The 12,127-nt window shown below is 34.2% G+C and overlaps 1 protein-coding gene across 1 annotated transcript in view; it reads left to right on the top strand.

Moving 5' to 3' along the window:
* LOC100651250 (breast cancer anti-estrogen resistance protein 1) overlaps positions 1-12,127 on the top strand; it is a 162,072-nt gene that overhangs the window by 83,479 nt on the left and 66,466 nt on the right. Inside the window, exon 2 of the mRNA XM_003396813.4 lies at positions 9,240-9,389. Within this exon, the coding sequence (XP_003396861.1) occupies positions 9,240-9,389 (150 nt within the window). The remainder of the gene's footprint in view (positions 1-9,239; positions 9,390-12,127) is intronic.

The raw sequence follows: 12,127 nt of genomic DNA, 5'->3' as shown, positions 1-12,127 counted from the left end.
GCCCATGGAATAATTTATACTGTTCGTCGTAATTTTCAAGAACAGCCTAATATTTCTACAATATTCTGCTTCCATTTATTACAAAAATTGTACTATCGTTTTCTGCCTTTCCTACCCATTTACATTCGTTTCGACGTTTAATTAAATTTCCTCGATTGAATTCCGGTGCAGTTCAACTCGCAACTATAACTCGCAGCTGTATCTATAGACTGTAGCGAAAATTTTAACGAAAAGTATGAAATAAAATAAGAAGAGAGAGATAATGCATGGATGAATCCAAGTTGATGAGGAGTTCTACTTGTAAATTGACTTTAGAATATTCATTTACGGACTAGAATATCATTTAACGTCCCTTTTAATATATTATCCGAAATTGGTAACATTCTGAAGGCTAGACATATTGAGCTGGCAAGAACTGCAAGGGGTTCAGGAAACATTGATGCAATATGCTGCTGTCAATACAAGTTTCATTATACTCCTACATCATGTACCGTATAACAAGCTTCTTTGACATAGATAAATTAATTTTAATACACGAGAGACACCAATTTAAACTTCGTAACATTGGCAAAACTATTATCTCTGCAATTTAAATTACACATTGTAAAGAGACAAATGATTAACATATCTACCTAAATATTCGCAATTTATTTACTACCGTAAAAAAGAAAACATGGCCTATTTTTGTCTCTGTTCTTTATGTACCAACTTCGTTTAATTTTCCCAGAATCAAACAACTTCATTAAAACTTCATTTATCAAGCGAAATTAGCGAAACGAACGTAAAGAATGACGACTTTCTTGCATACTTAATCCACACGACTCAACGTCTAAAGACACAGAAAATTCCAGCTAGTAGGATTTTTCGAAGCACTGTGTGTTTGCTCACACGACCCTCCGAGGGGTTAAACCATTTTCCTGGACGCATACCAGCCGCCATGGAGCAGCGAATAATTTCATCCTTCGCATGGAGATTGTCCAGGAGCCATCGCACAATGGTCGTTGGGAGGACGTGGCCGTGGTCCCCCTAATGGGAATGTTAGGGAAGACGACCTCGTGTTTGGAATAACACGTTGCAATCTACAACGGTTAGAATAGCGGTTAGCAATAATACAAGCGAACGATACATCGTCATGTGCACGTTCATCCGTATATACGTGTATGCCGATGGTTATAAGCATTAGGATTTTAGGATACCTTTTGGATATTTAGCATAAATCGAATGGCCATTGAATAGCTGTGCGGAACGCAGTGCGAGGCTTTTTGGTAGAAGACGTGTCCAATTGGAATTTCTTCCCGACGTTTCGTTAGCGTCGCAGGTAGCTTCTTCAAGGTCTGAAAAAAAGTTTTCATTGCGTGTTCTTAGACCCCGAAGAAACTAGCTGCAAAACGTGGGAAAGAAATTCCGTTTGGATACAGCTTCTACCTGAAAGCCTTGAACAACCTTGTGACGATTAATATTATTAGGCGTGACAATCCGGCTTATGGAAGTCTTAAAATATTATCGTTATCGTATAGTATTAAATATTTTGTCTTTTTTATTATTTAATTTGTACTTTACAATTTGCCAGCTGGACATTTGATAAATTTTTCTAACTTAATTGCTAAATAACATGTGCATGGCTAAACCCCTCCGCCCCCAGCGGGATACCATCTTCGAGTTTGACTATTTTATTTCTTTAGTGAGGTCAGTAGGGTGTTTTCTCTTTAAGTCTTCGTATTAAATGTTATCGTTGATTTTATTTTCCATTGATTATTAGTTTCTTCAATCTCAATACACCGACGTATTAACTACATCAGTTACTTGACTCGGCATGTTATTGGTAAATGGTCAAGTTCATAATCATGATCCTTGACCTTATAATTAGCTAATTCAACAAGATAGCAGATATACCTTTCACTCATTAACTTATTATCAACTCACATACTACATTTTAGTAACGTTTCCCTATTTGTTACTATATAAATTGATGAAATTATTTTGCTCGATTTTTGATTGATTTGATTTGATCGTAAACATTAGTATGCATAAGAGCATGCGTTTGAAACACAAGAGCACGGACTCAGTCGTGGATGCTATCACGAGGACTCGCGTGAAAATGTTTGCGCAGGTGCATCCGTGTCGGTACAGGTATGCTCGCTAACAAAGGCTGCATTATGAAGATACAATGATGCTGCATAGGGGGCCGCTCGCTGTGGGGCGGATTTTAATCGAATTACATCGTCCGATCGACGTGATTCGCTGGGATTATTTCGGGTTAATGCTCCGTCAACGCCGGAACACGCGCCACGCCGTTAATGGAACTGACGAACTTTCGTCTGTCGCGTCCACTGCCTCTATGTAGTTTGTGCAGAACCTGAAGTTAATTGAAGCTTGCAGTTTCTGATTGTAATTCTTTGTGCATGTAAAATGGGATGTAGCTGTAGATTCTTGTTTTTTTTTTTTTTTTCTTTACGTGTCATCTGAATCGAAGATAACGTATTTATTATAGTCTTTAATTTTTATTGTTAACTAAGTTAAGTTAAGGGATTAGTAAGTTACAGTTATTAAAAATAACGTGTTTATTGTAGGAATATATGTTTTTTAAATCTTGTTTTATTCGTCTGTTCGAAATCAAATTTTAAAATCTTGTGAAATTTATTTTTATAAACAAATAAAGAAGTAGAGTCTCTGCTAACGATAAACAGAGATTTGTCTGGGTCTCTGAATGTTATAACAAAAATTGTACTTTGGAAATTTTATATATTTTTACGTATTTAGTTCTTTTATAAATACATATAGTTGAACAGTCTGTCTGCTACTATTATACTACTGCGTTTCACTGCTATATCATCGTATTGATACGAAGCAATCTGTCCATCGCGATTATTGATTTCTGTATTCCATATCAAAGCGAGGAGTTCCAAAAGTCACAAATAAAATTCCACCTATAGAGCGACAAAACTCGATATTTTTTCTCTTTTCACTTGCTTGTGCGCGTTTCTGCAAGTTTAAAGAATTATTTTAAAAATTGGATTCTTTTGCATGTTACTTGCGTGTACAGCTATTTTCCAATTTTCTCATACGTATGTATTCTCGTTTGTTAGCTTCTCACACGTGCAAAACTTGACCATTGTAAAGTATTTGTAACGCGAAAATATATCCATGCGTTTTAAAATCGTAATTTGTTCTTTTTATTAAAAAAGAACGAACGACACAGAATATATTGAGATTGTTAATTAACCGAATATCACGTTAAATCGTATTAATTGATAAGATACTTTCAAACAATACTTAACAACTTTTTATCGCGTGATTCTCTTCATTCCTTTCTCGCAATTCCCAAACGATGTCAATGAACCACCAAAGATGTTGCCAAGATAATATCTTGTTTTTAATTAACGTAAACGTAGCAATCACGAGGGGCCTCGTTGAAAGCATAGCCACAAACTGACCTGGCATAACAAAGGAGAGAAACGTTTTAAGCGTGCACCTTAAATTACACCAATTACACTTATCTCCGTCAAGTTAGAGTCCCACTTACCAAGGGGTTTAACGTGAATCCCCGTAAGGAATATTCCATTGCAATGATGTCATAAGCGCACTATGGTTCACAGCACAAAGATCTCAAATGTAATTACACGAAACCATTAATTTCACGCTACCGCTCGAACAATCAAATAACATTAACAATTCCATCAACTCCACTTCCGTTTCGAACAATGCTAATTTCCAGATGTAACAAATAGCTCGAATGATGTTGCAGTCGACCAACAGTTCATTTTAAAATGTCTTTATATTTTAAAATGTTTTAAAAATGTCTTTATATTTTCGAATAAAAACTGTTCATACAATTATTGGCGAATTTATCTCGAATATTTTATACCCATTTTTGTTTGTTTTTAATCAAAAGAGTAATCATATTATTTGACATTTTGTTTTCTGTACAGGGAAATACAGCTTGAAACGAAAGCCCGTATGATCGAGGGGTTGAAATATCGAAGAATGTGATAAACAGAATCGACAATGAAATTTCAAAACCTATAGAATTTTCACACATAATGGAAAATTTATTCTTCAAACATTTGGAATATCTGGAATAGTATTTACCAGATGGAAAAACGATAAAGAGCTTTCAATTATTTTGAAGATGAAGTATATTTTGCTCGCAAAATTAATAGAAAACTGACGATGGTATATGTATATAAAGAAAACTTTTCAAAGAAAATTAAACACAAAGAAGATAACAGCGTGCTTAAGTGGAGGAAAAACCTTCAAAAGTATTTAGAAGCGATTCAATTAGAAAGTATTTGTTAATCCCTTTTCCTCAATTATTAACTCGTAACTTGCAAGATTATAAAAATTATTTGTAAAATAGAATTCTAAATTTATTACGCGAAAATACCTCTAATGCATAATTATGCTCGCTCGTCGCATATAATTATTCGTATTGCGGAAATCGCTCGATGACCCGGTTTGTATCGTTTTAACCGTTGAGAACCGAAAGCTGTCAGTTCGAAAGGTCGTGAGTACCTGCGTGTACCTGCCAGACTAGCCTGACATGCGTTGGCATCCCAGCATCCTTTTATGGGACTAAACTGCATTCTTCGACGACTTAACGTCGGGTTCGCCACGGCTCGATCCTCCTTAAAATAGGATCGATGTGTGGATCATACGCCGGCTACAGTGAACTTGAAATATTCGCCAGGATATTAATTAACAGAGAAAGTTTTAGAGTATGTGAGAGTGGAATTTCAATTACTTGCACGTCATATGTCACTTGTTGCGTTGTACATTGATAATGTAGGGGAGAGTTGATGAAATTGAGTCATTGAATCGTTAGCCTGGTTTTAGATGATGTATGTAGGAGAATATTAATATCATTATCGGTTGATGTATGGAAAGTACTTAGTGACTGAGTATATTTGTTTTTCGTAACGCTTAATGATTCTGGGACATTGAAGAAAGATTTAAAGATCAGCTCTTAATGCGATAGCGTAATATATTTGTGCACGATTTGAAATAAAATTTACTTGTCTTTAATTTCATGGATAAATGAAATACACTAGCGAAATTAGTATTTTTTTGACGATGAGATTTACCGAAGCAATTATGTCTCATTTAAAAATTCAAAATTGAGATTTTTTTATTACATACTTCCTTGCTGGCTCCCTTATAGCGAGTTACTAGTGTTTCAGTTTCCTTAAAATATTTAGTAGATTTTAAAACGAGTTTTAAAAAGTGTTAGCAAACTCATAGCTAATCTCTATATTATGTTAGTGTAGATATATCTTCTATCTATAGTAAGATATATCCTCGCCAATGAAATTTATTTCAGCTAAAATAATAATTTCAATTGTATCTAAAGATAAATTTAAAAGAATCACATGTACGTATATAAGGTGTCGAATAATTCAACAAACTCGAGATGATTTTGAAATATAGTTATATCACAATAAAGCAATAAATATGATAGCGACATCCGATATATTAATTTCGGTGTAAATCTTAGAGTTTCGTAATTGAATGTCAAAGTGGCCGATCAAGAGACATTTAAAGCTGAATTAGAAGGGAAATTAATTTCTCTAATTCGAGATTAATTTCCAATCACGTTTGATCACTCGTGCATGGCAGTTACTCACGTAGCGGTTTCTACTAATTACTTCTTGATTAAAACCTTTGGCTACGCTTTCGATCGTCTTCGTGGCTCGCACGATCTACATTGCGGAAATGTCATCGTTTAATTCATGATTAATCGAGGTGACGAAACTGCGGGCTAATTATCGGCATACCTCTAAGAGTACGCTGCAGAATGCAGTAATTAAGAACGGGCAATAATTAATGGATTTTACTTTTACTTCTCTTGTTGAAGATAAAAGGCAGCGTCTTGAAGAATTGGCGAATTACAGTCGAATGATTGCATTGTTGTTTCATAATGAAATTCTCTGAATTAAATTCCTTCGAGCAAAGTATTCGTTGGTAAAGAGGAAGAGATAGAAATTTAACTGTAAATAACGGAAAATAGTTTTTATATGTCGTAGCTGCATACATTTTTATTTCATTTTGTCCCATTTTATTTCTAAAAATTTGATTTACATTATATGGAAATAAATACTCGAATCTTTATCATTTCAATGATGAAAAATTAAAATCTTTTTCTTCAATTCTATATAGTCAGAAAAGCATTGAATTATTTGAACACTAAAATGTCATAGGTTGCTTTCTGAACTTCAACCGAGAATGCTTCAAGGTAATTGAGGATTAAGCTTTGAAAACGTTCCAACGGTTTCAGTTGAAAGGGACTTTGATCATTCCGACAAACTGTCATTCAGCTTTCATTATTCAATCGCTGTTTCAAAAGTTGTCAAAGGCAAACGTAGATAATCGTAAAAAGTTGAAGCTTTTAATGCTCATTTTTCCTTATAACATATCGTTATCGTATCATTAATTTATCTGCCACACGATAATATCCAATTACTTTGTAGAAACAGCAAATTGTAGATTCCAGCTTTTACCGTATAATTAGCAGTTTATTAAATTCTCCATTGAATCGTAATAACGATACGTTATACAATTTTCTGTGATAGCAATTACTCGTTACTCGCATCACTGGCAATAAATTGTTTCTTAATATTTAACCGACTAATTATAATCACTTGGGGTTGCCAGTGATTTTTCACGTACGTTGAGCAACAAAACGTAGAATAAATAAAAGCAGAAAATAAAGTAAATGGCAGAAAATGGTCCAAAAAAGGAATTTTTATAATATGTGTATGATCGAAACGTTCACGCTCTATGGAAAATAGAGAATATAATTACATAAGGCAAGAAATTTCATTGCATGTGTAACTGAAGTATTCTCATTTGTTTGAAAGTTTTTTGCACTTTCTTATTCATCTGTATGTAAAAATGTCGATAGATTTGCATATCTGGGACAAAATTTCGTGATATGATCGAGCAACTCTATACCATTCTAAATTTTGTAATTTTACAAAACCAACTTTTCTACCGATAAAAATAGCATTCTATATTCGGAGCCAAAAAATTTCGAAATACAGTTGAACAATTTTTACCTGTTTTAACTTGTTCCCGTTTTACAAAATCTATCGTCCAATGGCAAGCGCATAAATAAAGACAAGTTTTTATACGAAAAATACAATTTATTTTAATTTACAGTTACTGTTGGAAGTAAAAATCTGCAGGCTATTCTGAAACTTTTAATTAAAAATCGTTTCGTAATATACGTAGCTGAATCCCACGAACAAATGTTTCCTTATTCCTATTTGCATAAAATTATAAAGCTCTTTACATATCGCGAATGAGCTATACACAATGTATTGGACGAAGAAGAATAAACATTTGATAGAACACACGGTACGCACAAAACGTATTTTTTTCATTGATGAGAAAACGGGGTCGTTCACGGTTCAACCACATCGATAGTGTGACGCGCTCGTTAATTTAGGCTAAGATCATCAAGGCGCCACGTTTCCTCGGCGACATTCGTCAAAGTCGCCGCATGACATCATTGTTTGCCCTGAAAAATGGATGGCGAGGATCCCGTTGTCATAGCACGGAGGCACTTTAATTGAACTCACTTGAAGCCTCAGTGAAACACGAGGCGACGGTTTTCCTCGTAAGCGAGCCACGTTCATTGTTTGCCTTCGTTTCGTTTGAAACGTTCGTTTTATCTCGTAGCGACATTTTGCTTCCCGAAATAGCCGCTCGAGTTGCAGAAACGGCTAGGATTTTATGGGATTCAATTGATTAGAAGGACGAGCTCGCTTTGTACGTGCCTGCAATCTCTGAGAGGAAACGTGGCTTGTTGGTCGCTAATTCTGTGAATGTTGATAGGCAAGTTTGCGTCGCTTTTATTCTTTCAAAGAAAATCAAATCGATCGTTTTGTCTGAAATTTGTATCAATCAATCTCTAATTTATTATTACATATTTCTGATTATCTTCTATATATTTGGCATATTTTCTTTTTTTTTTTTTTGTCACACTTGAATGTTCCACTGTTGCTATTAATTCTTTCAGCACCGATGATTATTTGAACTCTGTAGAAATTCCTTTTTGATCTGTTATTAACGATAGAAACGTAGTTCTTCTGACGCTTTAGCGAAAAATATGTAGTGCATTAAAATCAGGATTAAAATGAAAACGTTTATTATGTGGAGGATTAGTCGTGAATAGGTATTGTGAAATAACGAAAGCGAAATATTGCTGTCGCAGTCCGTCAAGTATATTTGAAATAAATAAATATATGTACAGAGAGTCTTTGATACAATAAAAATCTCGGAGATACTCGTTAATACTCGTTGATACTCTATACGAACTGTTCGATACTGTCTCGCTCGCGATCGTGTCTGCTTATTTATACTGGTCGGGGGAGAGTAGGAAAATTCAAATTCGTCTTCGTTCTTTGCCTGTAGACATTGTTTTGCCCGGAGTTTATTTGTTCTTACATTGCTTATAATCTAACGGTCTTGATACTCCGAGAAAAAACAACAACATGATTCGAAATGTCTTCTGACTCATGTGCCGCTACAATTACTTAATTAGTTGGTAATTTGTTAAAGTACAGTGTTGCGTATGTACAACATCGTACGTGAAAGGTTAAGATATTCTTCCAGTGCTTCTATATACAGCCTCATTCGAAGGAACAGGTATTTTTATCGTCAGAGTTCAACAAAAATCTATACAATTTACGTATCACGTCTTTAAGGGAAGATGCGAAACCTGTCTTCGTTACAAACTTTACATGAAACTCATATAAAATACGCTTTAATGTGGAACAACTAACCGATCAAATGTTCGACAACAAACAATTCCTCTAGTAGAATTACATCATCTTTTTGTAGGCCACGATTTGAAGATTCAAATATGCATACATTCCCTGCTCAAAGGTTTCAGAACAACTATATGTATTTGCTTCAGGACTGAGAAAACTGAAGTTACTTGATTTAACTTAACTTGATGTTCGAAATGATTTAAATCCCAATTTATCAAAATTTATCCTGTTAAATGCATAGAATTTCAAGTTCATGATTTACATTAAACCATACTAAAAATAAATTAAAAAAAAATAAATCTCAATACTTTTTAGCTGGAGTGTATATGTTTCAATTATCTGGCGATGAAATTTTTCGATCAACCCGATATAAGTAACATAATAATAATAATAATAATAATAATAACTCTCGACTATGAAGATTTACGGTATGAAGGGTAGCGCATAAATTTTGTATTTCTGTTGCAGCAAAAATGTGTGAAAGCGCGTGCCCTGTACGACAATATCGCGGAAGCTCCGGACGAGCTTGCTTTTCGAAAGGGCGATGTTCTTACTGTCCTGGAACAAAACACCGCTGGCCTCGAGGGATGGTGGCTGTGCGCTCTGCGAGGTAGACAGGTAATTACCTTCTTTAACGGAACTTTCCATCTTTTTTACTTTTCAACAAGAAGCTGATTATATTTTACTCGGCTACAGTATTTCACGTAAAAATATACGGCGGGACTGGTCTTACAGTCGAGTCTCGTTGCGTAAATAACTTCGTGTTATTAATTAATTAACCGTGTAATTACCTCGTATAACGTGAAATTCCTTAGAGAAATGCAAGTTCATTAAGATTTTGGATAAATGTTTAAATATTATACGTAGACGTTACGGTTCGATTATAGAAGAAGAATTCTTGCGAGGGTGTGTTGGATCTTTGATGGTATTAGGTTGTCCGGAAAGTGTTTTTCTTTCGCAAACGTGTTTTTTATAGCAAATTTTGATAACAAATCTCAACAGAACAAAATGGATCGTACGTAATTCGACAAAATAATGTAAAACAAAAAATGTGCGTCTATTATTTCGTCATAAAACGAAAGAAACTTTTCGGACAGCCTAATACAAACGAAGGTATTTCTAGGTTGGATTAATTATTAGAATATTCAATATTTTGTCTTGTAGAAGCCGTTGTGATCAACTCTGTGAAATTGAAAAGTAGAGAAAAATTGGGTAATAATATTGGAAACATAGTTTTTTATTACCTTGCAGTTTATAATTTTTTATATCATCTACAAGTTAGTGCGATAAATAAATTCGAAGAAATTTATTAGTTTTCTGAAAAGATCAATGTATGCAATATGATACAAACAAAATATGCGGTTGATCAGTTTGGTTTTTCAGAGTTCGATACATAGCTGTAGGATATTTTTTGAAGATTTCTTAAATTCTTAGATAAGAAGAAGAAATCACAAAAGATGACTCTCTATAAGTTTCAAGCCATTCTTTTTAATGGTTTTTAACTTTCAATTTAGAACCAAGAACAGAGATGTATCGCGAAATTATCAAAGCTAATTTGAAAGGTATAGAAAGAAATTGCAATGTATAAAACAGTCTTTCACACATCGATTTTCAGAAGCGAACGTTTCACTCGTAAACAATTCCCACGCGTCTCTTGAAATCTTCAAGTTAATTATCATTTCATCTTTAATTAATCTTCGATTATCATTTTGCCTACGAGCTTCCCAGCAAGCTATTCGGTAAAACAACTCTTTGTCAATCGATCCAGCATCAAAGTTCCACATTTGCCTAGGTCTCTATCTGCATACAATAGCAGCATACATTTTCATATAGCTAAATAGAAAGCTTCAACCATCGTCCATCATCGAAGCTCTCTTTAACCAGCTTCCCACTCTGATCCTTAAAAGATTTCGCAATTGCCCTAGTTGACGATCGAACAGCCACTTACGTAAACGTCCGCGTTCATCGAGATCACATGTGTTCGCTCGTGAAAGCCTCTCGGTGGCTCTATCAATGTCCGACAGACTTTATCAGCTGTTCTAGACAAGAAACACACAAGCCAGCGTATGGGCGCCATCAGAATATTATTTATTCTCTTTGCATTCACCGATGATATATCAGGCGACGCAACGTCATTCACGATACGTTGTGGATACTTAATTTCCAGGCGATATCTAATTTTAAATGTATACACTCCACGATAATAAAATATATATATCGTTTATAAAGGATATGTATAATTTATGAGCTTTGCCAAGTGTCCAGCTGGACAATTTGTAAAGTACAAATTAAATAATGAAAAAAATTGTAAAATCTTTAGAACACTTAACAGAAGTTAGGTGAGTGTTAATAGGGAATAGGTTGTTAGGAAATTATTAAAATTATCGTGCATCTCATTTCGAATGTTTCGCTACAAAGGAATTGTATATTCAATAACAGTGACCTGGTTGATTACGTATATGTAAATTGAATTTCTGTTTTATCTATTTAGTTATTAAATGTTTCAACGAATTGTAAATCAAATACAGATAGTGAACAGACTTCTCGCATTAAGTTTGATATTAAATTTTTCAATTCTGATCAGGATTTTATAGCAACGCGTAATCATCAATTGATTACTTTTCTATAACTTTATAAACAGCTATTGCTAATTTTTATCTTGTACTTTAGATCGATATCCCGAATAAACCCAATATACTGGTCCTTTCAATATTTTCTCAGATCTAGATCGATCATGGTGTTTTATAGTTCCAAGGCGCTTATAGTCGAGACATATATAATTCTTAATAGCAAATAAATCTGTTAAAAGTGTGATATATATTTCATTTAGTATCGTTCACTTCGGCTTGCGGCTTGTATCCTGTCAAAAGCTTTCACACAATCACAGAGTTAAATATCACAGTTTCAGTCTCTACAAACTTGCATATAGTACAATTTATTTTCAAGACGAAAACGATATAGCACGTAAAGAACGGGATATTTCTAAATAAAAACGTCAGTACATTCAAGAGATGGACAATTCAATCGACGAGTCAACTCGTCCTCCCCTTAATAGTTGAAGATTAACAGGTTATACGAGCAGATTAATAACTTGACTACCACGATGGTCATCGGTGACTCACATTTTTCTTAGTAAATTCTCCAAAACGATTAAAATAAGATAAATTAAAAATTGCTCAAGAATATAAATGACAGATAACATTGGCAGAAGAAGGCGCGCAAATACGATGTAATAATTTAATAGTTAAATACTATGGTGTAACATACTCCAATTTAATGCCCCCCCCTCTCTCCATGTCAGGACAAAATGCATATAAAATTAGCTTAGCAGTCAATGTATTGACAATGCAAATGTC

Source organism: Bombus terrestris, chromosome 7, assembly GCF_910591885.1.
Source record: "Bombus terrestris chromosome 7, iyBomTerr1.2, whole genome shotgun sequence".
Classification (NCBI taxonomy): Eukaryota; Metazoa; Arthropoda; class Insecta; order Hymenoptera; family Apidae; genus Bombus; species Bombus terrestris.
This window is presented reverse-complemented; position numbering and strand designations above follow the sequence as displayed.